This window comes from Hemitrygon akajei, chromosome 9 (assembly GCF_048418815.1).
Source record: "Hemitrygon akajei chromosome 9, sHemAka1.3, whole genome shotgun sequence".
NCBI classification, from domain to species: domain Eukaryota; kingdom Metazoa; phylum Chordata; class Chondrichthyes; order Myliobatiformes; family Dasyatidae; genus Hemitrygon; species Hemitrygon akajei.
In genome coordinates, this window is record NC_133132.1 from 102993389 (window position 1) to 103008947 (window position 15559).

At 40.3% G+C, this 15559-nt stretch overlaps 1 protein-coding gene across 1 annotated transcript in view; it reads right to left on the minus strand.

Annotated features, from left to right (window-relative positions):
- The window catches only part of elp3 (elongator acetyltransferase complex subunit 3), a 120066-nt gene that overhangs the window by 66827 nt on the left and 37680 nt on the right, over nucleotides 1–15559 (minus strand). The window contains exons 8-9 of the mRNA XM_073056692.1: nucleotides 11794–11955; nucleotides 9459–9585 (exon numbers count right to left, since the gene is read on the minus strand). Coding sequence (XP_072912793.1) covers nucleotides 9459–9585; nucleotides 11794–11955 — 289 coding nt within the window. The remainder of the gene's footprint in view (nucleotides 1–9458; nucleotides 9586–11793; nucleotides 11956–15559) is intronic.

The window sequence follows — 15559 nt, forward strand, 5'->3', positions numbered from 1 at the left end:
TGAGCCATCACCTTTTGAAGATGTCCTCGATGCTGGTGAGATTAATGCCCATGATGGAACTGGCTGAGTTTTAACTTTCTGCAGCTTTTTCCGATCCTGTGCAGTGATGTCCCCATACCAGATAGTGGTAGAACCAGTCAGAAATGGGCAACATTACTGAAAATTAAAATATAGTTATCTGTGAGTGAAGCTGAGGTTGATTATGACACTCAGATGGCACCAACATATTAGCTGGCATCAGAGAATGTGGCAAGTACTCTATTTTGATGAATTCCCATTATCTTAAGGCACAAACTAACGGAGATGGGAGTAGACTCTCACATGGTGGATTGGATAGTGGACTACTTGACAGATAGACCTCAGTATGTGCGGTTGGGAGACTGTAGGTCTGACACGGTGGTCAGCAGCACAGGAGCGCCGCAGGGAACCGTACTCTCTCCGGTCCTGTTCACCCTGTACACATCAGACTTCCAATATAACTCGGAGTCCTGCCATGTGCAGAAGTTCGCTGATGACACGGCCATAGTGGGGTGTGTTAGGAATGGACAGGAGGAGGAGTATAGGAAACTGATACAGGACTTTGTGATATGGTGCAACTCAAACTACCTGCGTCTCAATATCACCAAGACCAAGGAGATGGTGGTGGACTTTAGGAGATCTAGGCCTCATATGGAGCCAGTGATCATTAATGGAGAATGTGTGGAGCAGGTTAAGACCTACAAGTATCTGGGAGTACAGTTAGACGAGAAGCTAGACTGGACTGCCAACACAGATGCCTTGTGCAGGAAGGCACAGAGTCAACTGTACTTCCTTAGAAGGTTGGCGTCATTCAATGTCTGTAGTGAGATGCTGAAGATGTTCTATAGGTCAGTTGTGGAGAGCGCCCTCTTCTTTGTGGTGGCGTGTTGGGGAGGAAGCATTAAGAAGAGGGACGCCTCATGTCTTAATAAGCTGGTAAGGAAGGCGGGCTCTGTCGTGGGCAAAGTACTGGAGAGTTTAACATCGGTAGCTGAGCGAAGGGCGCTGAGTAGGCTACGGTCAATTATGGAAAACTCTGAACATCCTCTACATAGCACCATCCAGAGACAGAGAAGCAGTTTCAGCGACAGGTTACTATCGATGCAATGCTCCTCAGACAGGATGAAGAGGTCAATACTCCCCAATGCCATTAGGCTTTACAATTCTACCGCCAGGACTTAAGAACTTTTTAAAAGCTATTATTAATGCTTTTTGAGATAGTGATTTAGATGCATATCATATTTTTTTACTGAGTTAAGTATTGTATGTAATTAGTTTTGCTACAACAAGTGTATGGGACATTGGAAAAAAGTTGAATTTCCCCATGGGGATGAATAAAGTATCTATCTATCTATCTAATAAAATATTGTCTGGGCCTGTATTTGCTGGAGCATAGAAGAAACTAAGGCTGCATTTCAATTCAGAATTGTCTAAGTATTTCAGGAACACAGTGTACTCGTAATCAGGTACTGAAGTTGGCAATGGAGGATTTTGTTACAATTTTAAGGGACTTGGAAAAGAGAATATCAATGGCTGAGGCTTTCCAATATTTCTAAAGAACCTGAACCATTGGAAACACTCCAGATATCTGAATGGGGCATTTGGAACTTCAGTGGATAAAGAATTTGTATTCTTAGAACGAGACAAGTAGAAAGTCAGTCTATGTGTCTTTGATGACCAAGAAGCACTAAGAAAGTGTTGAATTCTATGCGAGTGAATTACTAGAACATACAGTGCCATGGCAAGGTAACAAAAGCGAGTCAAAAATCAAAAAATGAAAATCACTGAGAAGAAGTGAGTGGGAACACAAGGTCTGTGTAAAGAGACAGGTACAATAGAGGAATCTGGACTCTGTTTGGGACTGTGATGCAAGTAGTAATTTTGCTCTGATTGACAAACAGCAGTTTTGTCCGAGTCATCAGAAAAGTTCTTCTTGAAAAGATATTCTTGGAACCTGCGAGACAGGTTCCAAAGGTGGCAATATACATTGGGCATGGCTGATTCAGCTAATTTAAAACAAATGAAGAATCAGAGTACAGGAAGGAGATGGAAAGCTTAATGACATGGTGTCATGACTTTCACTCAATATCAGCAAAACAAAAGAGCTGGTCATTGATTTCAGACAGAGGGTGGCGCACATGCTCCTGTTTACATCACTGGTGCTGAGTTTGAGAGGGTTGCATGCACATCACCAAGAGTCTGTCCTAGTCCAATCATGTGGATGCTACGAACAAGAAAGCTCACCAGTACTCCTACTTCCTCAGAAAGCCAAATAAAAATCTGGCACATCTCCTATGACCCTCACCAATGTTTATTAATGCACCACAGAAAGCATTCTGTCTAGATACATATTGGCTTGGCAACAGCTCTGCCTGTGACCACAGGAAACTGCAGAGAGTTGTAGACATAGCTCAGTCCATTGCAGAAACCATCTTCCTCATCAGTAACGCAGCCAGCATAATCAAATACATCACCCACCCCCAGACATTCTTTCTTCTCCCCTCTCCCATTTGACACAAGAAACAGAAACCTGAAAGCACATACCACCAGACTCAAGTTCTAGCTTCTATTTCACTGAATGACACTATTGAACAGTTCCCTAAAATGTACTTGGACTCTTGACCTCAAAATCTCCCTCTTGTAACCTTGGACCTGCAATGCTCACTCTCTGTAATTGTAAATCTTTATTTTGCATTCAGTAATTGTTTTCCTTGTAGTATCTCAAAACATTGTTGTAATTCATGATTCAAGATTGTTTAATGTCATTTCCAGTACACGTGTACAGCAGAACAAATTTAATTGATACCCTATATCCAATGCAGCACAAAAAAACACAAGATAAAGAGCACAAAAATAACAAAGCAAAATAAATATACAGTAACTGCACAAGATAGTTTACGTGTCTGATAGTTGGTGGCAGTAATGCATTAGGTAGTTTTCACTACCACAGTGCAGCTTCAAGACCATGTAGTGATACAGCATGTTAGAATGCTCCCTACTGCATATCTGTAGAAGGTTGTAAGATTGATGTGCATCGCCCTGCTCTCTTCCACCTCCTTAGAAAACAGAGGCATTAGTGAACTTCCCTGATAGAGTAGACTCTGTTCTGGGAGCATAAGAGTATGAACTGACCTGTGTGAATGGAATGCAATGTAAGTTTTTCACTGTACCTCAGTACACGTGACAATAACAAACCAACTTACAAATGTAACTAAGAAATGGAAGCTAAAGAGTAAACAAGGTCGACAGAGAGGAAAACTTCGATGACACACAAAGGTTGAAGCAAAACCAACTTAAATATCAAATTTCAAATATCTTTCTCAAGGGGTATCCCAGGTGAAATGCCTATCTTAAACATGAATAGGGCTATTAATGGAAATCTGACAAGATACAGTTAGTTGTAGATAAAGCTAGACAAATTGAAAGAGCATTTGGAATAATGAGAGATGAATCAGGAGACAAGACAAACAAAGAGAGACTCATGTGATACAAGTAAGAGCAGTCCTCTGTGTTCAAGAATAGCAAAATTGGCATTGAGGTAGAGAGCAACACACACAAAATGTTACAGGAACTCATCAGGTCAGGCAGCATTTATGGAGAAGAATAAAAAGTCAGTGTTTCGGGCCAAGGCTCTTCATCAGATGCTCAGGATTTCCAGCATCTATAGAGTCTTGCATGTTTTTGAGGTAAAGAGTCTTCTGAGGGAACCACAGTTGAATCTCCAAAGGGAGAGCAGTGTAAGAATGAGGGACTGAGAAAATGAGCATTCCATAAGACATACAAGCAGAATTATAAGGTTCAGCCCATCAAGTCTCCTCCGGCATTCCATCATGGCTGATTTATTTTCCCTCTCAATCCTATTCTCCTGACTTCTCCCAAAACCAAATAAGCACATTCTTGACAGCAAACTCATTCTATGAAAACAATATGCCTCTTCTTGTTTACACTCCATTGTGCTGTTCTTCAATTTGGCTGTTTCCTATCTGTTGTTTCTCATTCAGGGTGGTGACATCTATGTCAAAGCATCTGTGATCCTTCATTATGATTGTGATGTTCAGGTCTGTTGCTATTGGGGAATAGCAACTTGGGTCCTGATGTTTCAGGTCTCACACTTCACACTGTGGAGCAGGTGATGTTTATTCAGGTTTGTTTCAAACATAGGATGACTGTGGTATACCTGCTACAGCACAGGCTTTCCTAAATGAGTTCCTGGTCTAATAGCAAGAAAGCCCAAATTATTGGAAGCCAGACTCTGCTGCATGGATATTAAAACGCATAGACTCAATGTACAATCTACATCTCTGTAGCCTTGATCATATCTTGTGGTTTCTTGCTTTTTTACTCTCTTTTGTTTAATCCTGAGTTTACATTTGCTGCTTTCTAATTAATGGGAACTGTTCCTGAGTATGTGGAAGACAGAGACAGAACATCTACCACCTGCACTGCCACCCTTTTCCAAAGCTGGGCATGAAGATCATCAAGATGCCAGGATTTGTGAACTTTTACTTGAACTAGATTTTTTCCATTCTTTTCTAATTAATGCTAATTCTAACAGCATGTTACACTGACTGTTCTCCACTTGTTCCAGGAAGTTTTTAATAGCTTCTTGAATAAAGATGAACAAGAAGGAAGTTCTACTTCATCTCCATTTCCTTATTCTTCCACTGTCTTTTATCTGTAATACACCTATAAATTTCAGAATCAGAATCAGAAACTGGTTTAATATCACTGACATAGATCATTAACTGTGTTGTTTTGCAGCAGCAGTACAGTGCAAGACATCAAAAAATACTATAAATTATAATAAGAAATATGCATTTTTAAAAATTATGTTGAATAAACAGGGCAAGAATTCAAAAATCTTTACTTCTTTATTTGTCTACAGAAGCTGTTATTGTCAGTTTCTATGTTTCTCACAATTTATTCCTTTACATCACATCTTGCATTGCTTTATCATCCACTGACTTTACAGAACATGTTTCAATATTTCCATTCAACAGTTTGAAGCTACACAATCAAACAGTAAAGCCCATGAGTAATCTGTACCATCGCAAGTTTTCATAAGTACATGGAATCGATTGGTTTCTAATGTTACGATGTGTCACTAAGTGCTGTGATAACTCTGATGCAGTTATGAGTTTAGTAACAATAAAGTTTATTTCAACTCTGGCTTTCCCTAGTTGTTACAGGGACTTATGCAGTCAGTCAGTGACTCAAGCTTAAAACTACTTCTTCATTGATGACATCCAGAAATGCTGCAATGGAGATGAAGAACTGCTGCATGCTACTCTTACAGAAACATGGCTCCAGGACAACATCCCATGCACCATTAATCTTCTGAGTAAGCCACTCAGGGACTTGTACTCGTATTATTTTGTGACTGTATTATGCTTTATCATAACTATATGAGCTATGCACGACTATATGAGTACGTTTTGCACCTTGGTCCTAGAGGAACGATGTTTCGTTAAGGTATATGCACGCATATGGCTGAGTGACAGTAAACTATCATCGCAAGTTTTCAAAAGTACATGGAATCGATTGGTTTCTAACGCTATGCTGTGTCACACTGTGGTTACTCTGTGATGACAATAAACTTGAACTTGGGAGAGCAAGGTGACTGGTGTTAAACCCCAATACTAATAATGAAGGAACTATTAATAGAAATTAAGAAAGCCTACGGTTAATTGGAGTTTTGAGTTCAAGAGCTGCGAGGTAATGTTACAGTTCTATAAAACCTTGGTTAGACCATAGTTCAGTTCTGGTTGCCTCAATATAGGAAGGATGTGGAAGCTTTAGTGGGGGTGCAGAGGAGATTTATCAGGATGCTGCCTGGATTAGAGAGCATGTCTTATGAGGAGAGGTTGATTGAGCTAGGGCTTTTCTCTTTGGAGGAAAGGAGAGTTGATAGAGGTGAATAAGGTGATAAGAGATATAGATTGAGTGGGTAGCCAGAGATTTTTCCTCAGGCCAGAAATGGATATTATGAGGAGGCATAATTTTATGGTGATTGGAGGAAAGCATACAGGGGATGTCCAAGGTTTTTTTTTTAAAGAGAATGGTAGCTGCAAGGAATGTGCTGCCAGGGGTGGTGGTTGAAGTGGACACATTAGGGACATTTAAAAACCCTCTTAGATAGGCACATGAATGATAGAAACATGGAGGGCTGTGTAGGCAGGGAGGGTTAGATTGATTTTAGACTAGGTTAAAATGCTGGAACAACATAGTAGGTGAGAGAGCCTATACTGTACTGTAATGTTCTATGTTCTAAGAACAAAGAAAAAAATAGCAAAAAGAAAGCAGCTGTAGCCATTTCATAGTTAGACTAGAGATAACAACATTCCAGTGATAATTAACTTATAAAATAGCTAGATTTAGGTGGTGTAACAAAAAAACCTGAGAAGCTTCTGAAAAATACAGAATCAGCTACACGATAATTACTGGAAATCTTACTGAACAGTTATATAGGTGATTATATAAAAATTATGAGCAAGCATAGGAAAGTTAAACTACAAGAGTAATACTAGAAAAATTACAATTCTACACCCTAATCTATCAGAGACTTAACATTAGCAAGATTTTGGTCATAATATAGAGGAGCAAGGAAGACAGCAAAACAAACCAAAGCAGCCTGCTCAGCTCCTCTGTGCAGCCCACAGCACATCTGTTAGAAAGGGAACTGGGCTGTCAAAATAGGGAAATGCCTAGTTTATGCATTTTTCCCCTTACACTCTCAGGAATATATCAAATGATGGCAAATACTTTGGGGATAACATAACAAATGCACATATAAATATTTGAAAGTGATGGACAGACCAATTGATCCATTGACCCTACTCCATCAGCCTTGCACAGCTGAGATTCCTACACCCCCCACCCCCCCACCAGTAGATATATAACCACCTGGAACAGCAAATGAAATTTCCTTTTTTCTTCATTGTACAAAACTGCATTAGCAGACACGGAAACACTAATTAACTTGTTCCAGACCTTTTCTCAACACTAATTTGTGCTCACAGCCAGATCGAATCTGCTTAAAACCAAATTCTTTGCTTCCTTATTTTACTCAGACTGGTTTGCTTAAGTCTAACCATTAACCCCTAACTGTGTTACAACATTTATCGTCAATTCCATTGTATCTAGTTGTATTTTTGAAAAGCATTTTGAATGTTGTGTATTCGAGGTGCTTCACAGGAGTATTAGCAAGCAAAACATAATGTCAATCCTCAGTGTAGCACACATTCAGTGGCCACTTTATTGGGTACCTCCTGTATGTAATAAATTGGCCATTAAGTATTAGTTGATGATATTCTGCTGCAGAAGCCCATCCACTTAAAGGTTCGACATGTTGTGTATTCAGAGATGCTCTTCAGCACAACACTGTTGTTATTTGTGGTTATTTGAGTTACCGTTGCCTTCTTGTTAGCTTGAACCAGTCTCGCCATTCTCCTCTGACCTCTCTCATTAACAAGGCATTTCGCCCACAAAACTGTGACACACTGGATGTTTTATATTCCGAACCATTCTCTTTAAACTCTAGGGACTATTGTGTGTGAAGATCCCAGGAGATCAGCATTAGATACTCAAACCACACTGTCTGGGGCACCAACAATCATTCCACAGTCAAAACCACTTAGATCACAATTGTTCCCCATTCTAGTGTTTGGTCTGAACAACACTAAACCCTGCATGAAAACAAATCTCAGGGTTGTATATGGTGACATATATGCACTTTGATAATGAATTTATTTTAAACTTTGAGAACCTCTTGTACATGTCTGCATGCGTTTATGCATTGAGTTGCTGTCACATGATGGGTGATTAGATATTTGCATCAACAAGCAGGTGCACAGGTGTACCTAATACCTAATAAAGTGATTACTGAGTGTATCTCACTACTGATAATGATATACATATTCAGGGAATTGCCTTGTGAGTCCTCAACATGAATTTCAAGCTCCATGAAGCTTCCCCTAACACTTCTTTCAGAATGTCCTCAACGTTGAGCACTATTTGGTGGAAGTACTGAAAGTCACAGGGACACTGACTGTATAGTGTATACCCCATTATCACAGTTCAGGCAACAGAAATTAGGCATTATGGAGTTCACAATTCACTACCAAAAATTTACCAAGAATGAAAATTTGTTCTTGCACAACTTTTGTAAGAAAAGAAGTAAACAAACACAAAATACAAAAAGAAACAACCAAACTGACACGTACAACAAGCTGGAAGTCCTGACGAAGGGTCTCGGCCCGAAAAGTTGACTGCTTGTTTCCACAGGTGCTGCCCGACCTGCTGAGTTCCTCCAGCTTGTTGTACGTGTTGATTTGACCACCGCATCAGCAGTGTACTTTGTGTTAACAACCAAACTGGCAATTTTCAAGTATACAAACACAAGCTATTCCCCTCCATTGGTTGGAATATGTTGCTGATGGAACTGTGGGGAACTGGAATTCAGATTGAACACACTGGGTTCTGACTTTATGACATTCTGAATGTGGTAACTGAAGAAGGAGTTTTGTTCTGGGATACAGCACTGACAGTCTTGAGCAGTGACATGCTAGGACTGAGGGTGATTCACCTCCAACACATACAACTGCCTTCCTTTGCTGTGGAGGCAACTGCAGTTAGTGGAAATCCCTCCTTGATTCTAATATCACCTCTTTGATGTCACACTTACACAGATGCTACCTGGACATCAAGTGCGTTGACTATTACCTTTCTTCTGGAATTGATCTGTCTACTTATGGAACAATCAGAGTAGCCACTCACATTGTCACCTCAACCAACTCCTTCTTACGATGTCATAGACAAGAAAACTCACCAACATCTCTAATTCCTCAAGAAGCTAAAGAAATTCAGCATAGCAGTTTGTTTTGGCAACAGCTCTGCACATGACTGCAAGAAATTACTGAGAGTTGTGGACACAGCTCAGCACATCACAGGAAACAGCCTTCCTTCCAGGGACCCTATCTATACTTCTCACTACCTCAGTAAAGCATCCAACATAATCAAAGACTCCATCCTCCCTGGACTTTCTCACTTCTCCCCTTTCCCATCAGGCACAAGAAAGCCTGAAAGCACATACTACCTGGCAGAAGGACAGTTTCTATCACACTGTTGTCAGACTCTTGAACAGACCTCTTGTACAATATAATGGATTCTTGGCCTCACAATCTACGTCGTTATGATCTTGAACTTTATCATCTACGTACACTGCACCTTTTCAGAAACTTTGACATTTTATTCTACTTTGTTTATTATAACTCAATGCACTGTGTAATGATTGGATCTGTATGAATGGTATGCAAGACAAGCTCTTCACTGTATCTATGTGAAAATATTAAACCAACACCAAAATACCAATGCACAACAATAGATGGGGAAAACTGCGATCGATATTTGAACAAAGGAAGACTGCAATGACAGGCACTCACGATGAACTGTTCGATGTCACGCTCCAGACCAACATTGGGGAGATCAGGCATCATATGTGCCACAACTTTAAAGCCAGCATCCTTTGCCAGCTGAAATGATTCACACACTGCTTTGACCGTGTGACCCCTGAGGAAAGAGGAGAAGCAAGTGTTAACCTGATGATTCATGATTTCTTTGCAGTGGGTTCCCAAGAGAAACACATCAATAGGATGCAGTTAAACACCACCAATTGAATCCAAAGTAAAATCAGATTGAATCTTCTCTTATACGAATCAATGACTACAAACTGTTTAAAGTCAAATCACTTTTTTTTAAGAGATACAGTACCATAACAGCCCTTCCGGCCCAGTGAGTCCACACCATCCAACTAGACCCTTGTGACCAATTCATCTACTAACCCATATGTCTTTGAAATGGGGGAGAAAACTGGAGCACCAGGAGGAACCCCACACTGTTATTAAGAGAACATACAAACTCCTTCAAAAAAAGTGAATGGAACTGAACCCAAGTCATTGGCAAATCCTTATGCTACCTATGCTAGAGTCAGTCAGTTTATTCTTAAATCAATTTTTATAAATGTTAAAGCTGTGGATCTCAACAAACTGGGGGCGGCACAGTAGCATAGCAGTGAGTATAATGCTATTACAATGCCAGCAACATGGGTTCAATTCCTGCCACTGACTCTAAGGAGTTTGTTCGTTCTTCCCATGATCACGTGTCTTTCCTCCAGGTGCTCCAGTTTCCTTCCACGTTCCAGAGTCTCATCCGTTAATTGATCAGCACAGGGTTGTGGGCCAGAAGGGCCCGTTACTGTGCTGTATCTGTGAATGATATCAATTTTAAAGCACCTGTCTACATCTAGACCTAACCATATGTTTTTTTAAATCATTTTCCCTATGCTCAACTTTGGGCCAGTTACCTCACTTTGCACTCAAGTTTCCATCTCCATCACCCAGTTATTTCTAATGCCTTTGTGTACAACAATCACGCTATCAGTGAAACCAAAGGAATACTGGGCAACCAAGGGTGAGGAAGCATCTGTTACAGAAGAAAGAGGAATGAAACACAAGCAAGTTTCTTTTAGAACGGGGTAAAAATCAGGAATACAGTAGTACCTTGTATTTTAGGAAGGAAGGATATATGGCAAACACAATAGATTCTGAAAATAATAGAAATCCAGAGCACCACACGCAAAATGCAGAGGGAACCCAGTAGGTCAGGCAGCATCAGTGGAGAGGAATAATGTACCAATGTTTCGGGCCAAGACCCTTCATTAGACCTGATGAAGGGTATAGCCCAAAAATGTCAGCTCTTTATTCCTCTCCATGAAGAATATATGATAACACACACACAATACTGGAGGGACTCAGCAAACCAAGTAGTATCTATGGAAAACAGTACGGTCGAAGTTTCAGGCCAAGACCCTTCATCAGGACAGATGAAAGGTCTCGACCCGAAACATCGACTGTACTCTTTTCCACAGGTGCTGCCTGGCCTGCTGAGTTCCTCCAGCATTTTGTGTGTGTTGCTTGGATTTCAGCATCTGCAGATTTTCTATTGTTTGTGGAAGGATATATGGTATTTTGTTTCAAAATTGTACTTCACAAGAGTCCTTATGGAAGTTACACATGACTTCCAGAAAACACTTTATAAAATCCCTCACAAGGAATTATGTGTTGAATCTGAAGACCATGAATTTGTGGGAAATCTATTGATCTAGAAGGAAATTAATTGAATAACTAGATAGAATGAGGATTAAAAGAGGGAATTCACAATGGTAGGGGTGACTTAAGATGTCATACAGATTTGTTCTGGAGTAACAAAAATTCCTCTATTTGTAAGTTACATAAAATGATTGGTTAGGGAAATATATTACCGTTAATTCAAAGACTGGTTAAATTTTTGCAATGTATATATTTGGACAGCAATACAAAGGATTATAGTATAATTCCTGTGGAAAGCCCTACTATGACTAAGTCCTGATGAAGGGTCTTGGCATGAAACGTGGGTTTCTTGCATTAAGAAGAGTTCCTACCCTTGTGTGTATTTGTTACCCTACTATGACTGTGCTACACTTACCCCTTCTGTTCTGAATACTACACCACAGGAAGTTACCATACTTCACCACCCTGGAGTGAGTGCAACAATTTAGTTGAATGTAACAGAGAAGCAAGTGCACAGTGTACATTGCTTTCAAAATTCGGTTTCATAGATATTGAGGTATCAGCCTCATGATATCACTGGTTTAGCACAAGGTCGAGGTCAAACACGGTACAAAATAGGAATACTTTTGAAAATGTCTGTGAGAAGCATTAGGTTTCAAGCAACACTCACCTGTTAGTGTCTCTGGCTACATCTTCATAAACACTTTGCACTCCAATCTCCAGTCGTGTGCACCCATAATGCAGCATGTCACTGAGATGGCGTTTCAGACAGTAGTCTGGTCTGGTCTCAATCGTAATCCCAATGCATTTGGTACTGCTACGCTCAGAGTACCTGAAATCAGTTTAGAATCCATTCATCAAGACATGATCAGAAGCAAGGGCTAAACAGTAAAAAGTGCCTGTGTCACGGTCACATCTGAACCATAAGCCAGGCCCACAAGGTTCACCAAGAAGTCAGTAACAAAAAGGCACATAAATTACATACAAATTCAAACATTTTTCAGGGAAATTAGAGGTGATACTATGTACAGTTAATTACTTTTCTTCTATTATAATTCTACATTCATATAACTGGCTTGCAATTTGTTGAGATGAGGTGGCCAAAGACCATAAGACAAGGGTGCAGAATTAGGCTCCTTGACCCGTCCACTCTGCTGCATCATGGCTGATTTATTATCCCTCTCAAACCCATTCTCCTACCTTCTCCCTGTAACCTCTGAACCCTGACTAATCAAGAAACCATCAACCTCAGCTTTAAATATATCCAATGACTTGACCTCCACAGCCATCTTTGCCAAATAATTCCACAGATTCACAACCCACTGGCTAAAGAAATTCCTTCTTGTCTCTGTTCCAAATGGACGTCCTTTGATTCTGAGGCTGTGCCCTCTGGTTCTAGACTCCCCAACTACAGGAAACATCCTCTGCACATCCATTCAATCTAGGCCTTTCAATATTTGAGAGGTTTCAAAGAGATGCCCCTGCATTCTTCTCAACTTCAGTGAGTATAGTCCCAAAGCCATCAATCATTCCTCATTTCTGGGATCATCCTCTGGTCTGTCTCCAATGCCAGCATATCCTTTCTTCGATAAAGGGCTCAATACTGCTCACAATACTCTAAGTGCAGTCTGATCGATGCCTGATAATCTCCTATTCCCCATCAGTTCACACTGACAGCAGTGCAGGACTCAAGACTGGGTACCTCTGCAACACATAAGAATAAAAGCACTGAATTCTGGAACCGAGGTGACAATGATTGTTCTTCACATCAAGGTGGCACTTAACCAAATTTGCCATCGAGGCATTCTGGTAAAAGTGAAGTCAAATGCACCAAAGCGAAGTTGTCCCGGTGGCTGGAATCATTCTGTTCACAGGAAGAAGGTTGTGGTTGTCAGAGATTACTCAGCCCAATCCCAGGACACCTCCAAGGGTTCCTTGAGACAGTGTCCTCGGCCCAACCATCTTCATTTATTTTATCAGTGACCTTGTGAACAAATGACCCATAAACTCCAGCTGTTGTCTCATTCAACTTCAGTGGAAAAAGCCTGCTTGAATTTACCTTTATCTATACCTCTCAATTTTGTCTACATCTATCAAATTTCCCCTCATTCTCTTATACTCCAGGGAACAAAGTCCTAAACTATTCAAGCTTCCACTATAACTCATGTCCTCAAGACCTGGGAACATCCACATAAATTTTCTCTGTGCTCTTTCAATCTTATTGATGTTTTTCTTGTAGGTAGGTGACCAGAGCTGCATGCAATTCTCCAAAGTTGGCCTCATAAATGTCTTATACATAACATCCCATCTCCTGTACTCAATACTTTGATTTATGAAGGCCAATGTGCCAAAAGCTTTCTTTACAGACCCCATCTATCTGTGACAACATTCCACTTTGAAATGGAAAATAATGTTTTGAGTGAAATGAAGGTCTTGGGAGTTGTAGAAAAAGACAAGAGATTAAGACACAGTTACCTCAAACTCCCTGTGGTATAATGCAGCTGCTCTCTTATTTTAGTGCAACTCATTGACAACCCACAAGAAGCCCGCAGAAGTACAGACTGCATCACTGGCAAGATACCCCGTTATTCCAGCCATGGGATGAACAATGACATGGAAGGAAATGGGGCACCAAAATTGTGCAGCATTTAGCACAACACTATTACAGCTTGAGGTGTCGGAGTTCAGAGTTCAATTCTGACACCATCTGTAAATGTGTTTACGTTCCTTCCCATGAGCACGTGGGTTCCCTCTGCATGCTCCAGTTTCCTCCCACAGTCCAAAGATGTACCAGTTAGTAGGCTGATTGGTCATTTACATTGTCCTGTGATCTGGCTAGGGTTAAATAGATGGGTTGCTGGGTGATACAGCTCATTGGGCTGGAAGGGCTTGTTAAATGCTGTATCTTTAAATAAATAAAATAAATAATTTTAATGTAAAATAAGCAATTCAGCTCCCTTTCTAGATAATTTTCACATTTATCACATAATTTCATGTCAGTGATAATAAATCTGATTCTGATTATTATAGCCAACTGTAGTTACTAAGTCCCCAGTCCAGCTATTGGAATGACCCTTCTGTTATTACGTCCTCTCCTTCCAGCCCACTTTCCGCTTGCCTGATTCAATTAGAACATTGACGTAGATTGGGAAATTGTTGCGTTATAACAAAGCAATCATTTGATCTTAAACGTAAAGAACTTAAATAATTGCAGTAATCACTAAATCGAAAAAATACTACCTTGCAATTAAATTGTGCATTTCAATCAATATGTAATCATCAGTTGTTAAGAAACTAATTGAAATACACCAAAGATAAAGTCACCACAAAATATTTCCTGGAAATAAGACTATAATTGAACAAAGAAAGATTGCAAGCTTCCTGCAGCATCTTTCCTCCTAGATCACATACTTTTTCAAGGGGTGAAAGAATCTGCAACATCCCAAAACTCAATGTGTCCTCTTCTTTCAAATAATACAACCTCTTTCCCCTGTTTGATTGGGATGTAGAATTGTTACTTTTCTTGTGGTTTAACTTTTCTAGGCTTGCTTGTGTTTTCATACACTCACTGGCCCCATATCTATTAAAGTGGTCAGTGTACATTTGTGGTCTTCTGCTGCTGTAGCTCATCCACTTCAAGATTAAATGTGATATGTTGTCAGCAATGATCTTCTACACACCAGCTTTGTAACGCATGGTTATTTGAGTCACTGTCGCCTTCAGTGTCAGCTTGAATGAGTCTGGCCATTCTCCTCTGATCTCTCCAACTAACAAGGTGTCTTCACCCACAGAACTGCCACTCACTGGATTTTTCTTTGTTTTTCGCATTATCGTCAGCAAACTCTAGATGTAGGCCTCCGTTGGTCTTGACAGACCATGGATTTGCGCCTTGGAAAGTTTCTAGAAAAATACCAAGACAGCTGTACCATCTGCTGACGGTACAGAGAAAAAGTGCATAAAAGTGCTCAAGAATCACTTGTATTGCCTTGAACAACACTGTTTCAAGCCTGTGGGGGCTGAAATCTGGCCCAGCTCTCAAACTTTCTGACAAAAATCAAACTTCCCAAGCTCCCTAAAGCTCGGCAATCACTGCAACCTTCACTTTGAGAGCTTTTCGGTTATATAAATGTCTCCATTTCCTATGGCAGTACCCCACTTCCAATCAATTTTCCCGAAGATAATACCTAAAGTCACCAACAAAGAGAAGGCAGTGAGCTCTGTTAACCCACTGAACAGCATCGGAAACACCCTTCAGCCCATGTTGAGGCTAACTAATTCAAAGCCTAATTAAACAAATCCCTTCTGCCTTTATAATGTCTATATCTCTCCATTCTCTGCATAATCATGTGCCTATCTAAGAGCTTTTTGGTTGCCTCTATGACATTTCCCACACCCTGGCAATGCGTTCCAGGAATCCACCACTCTCTGTGTAAAAT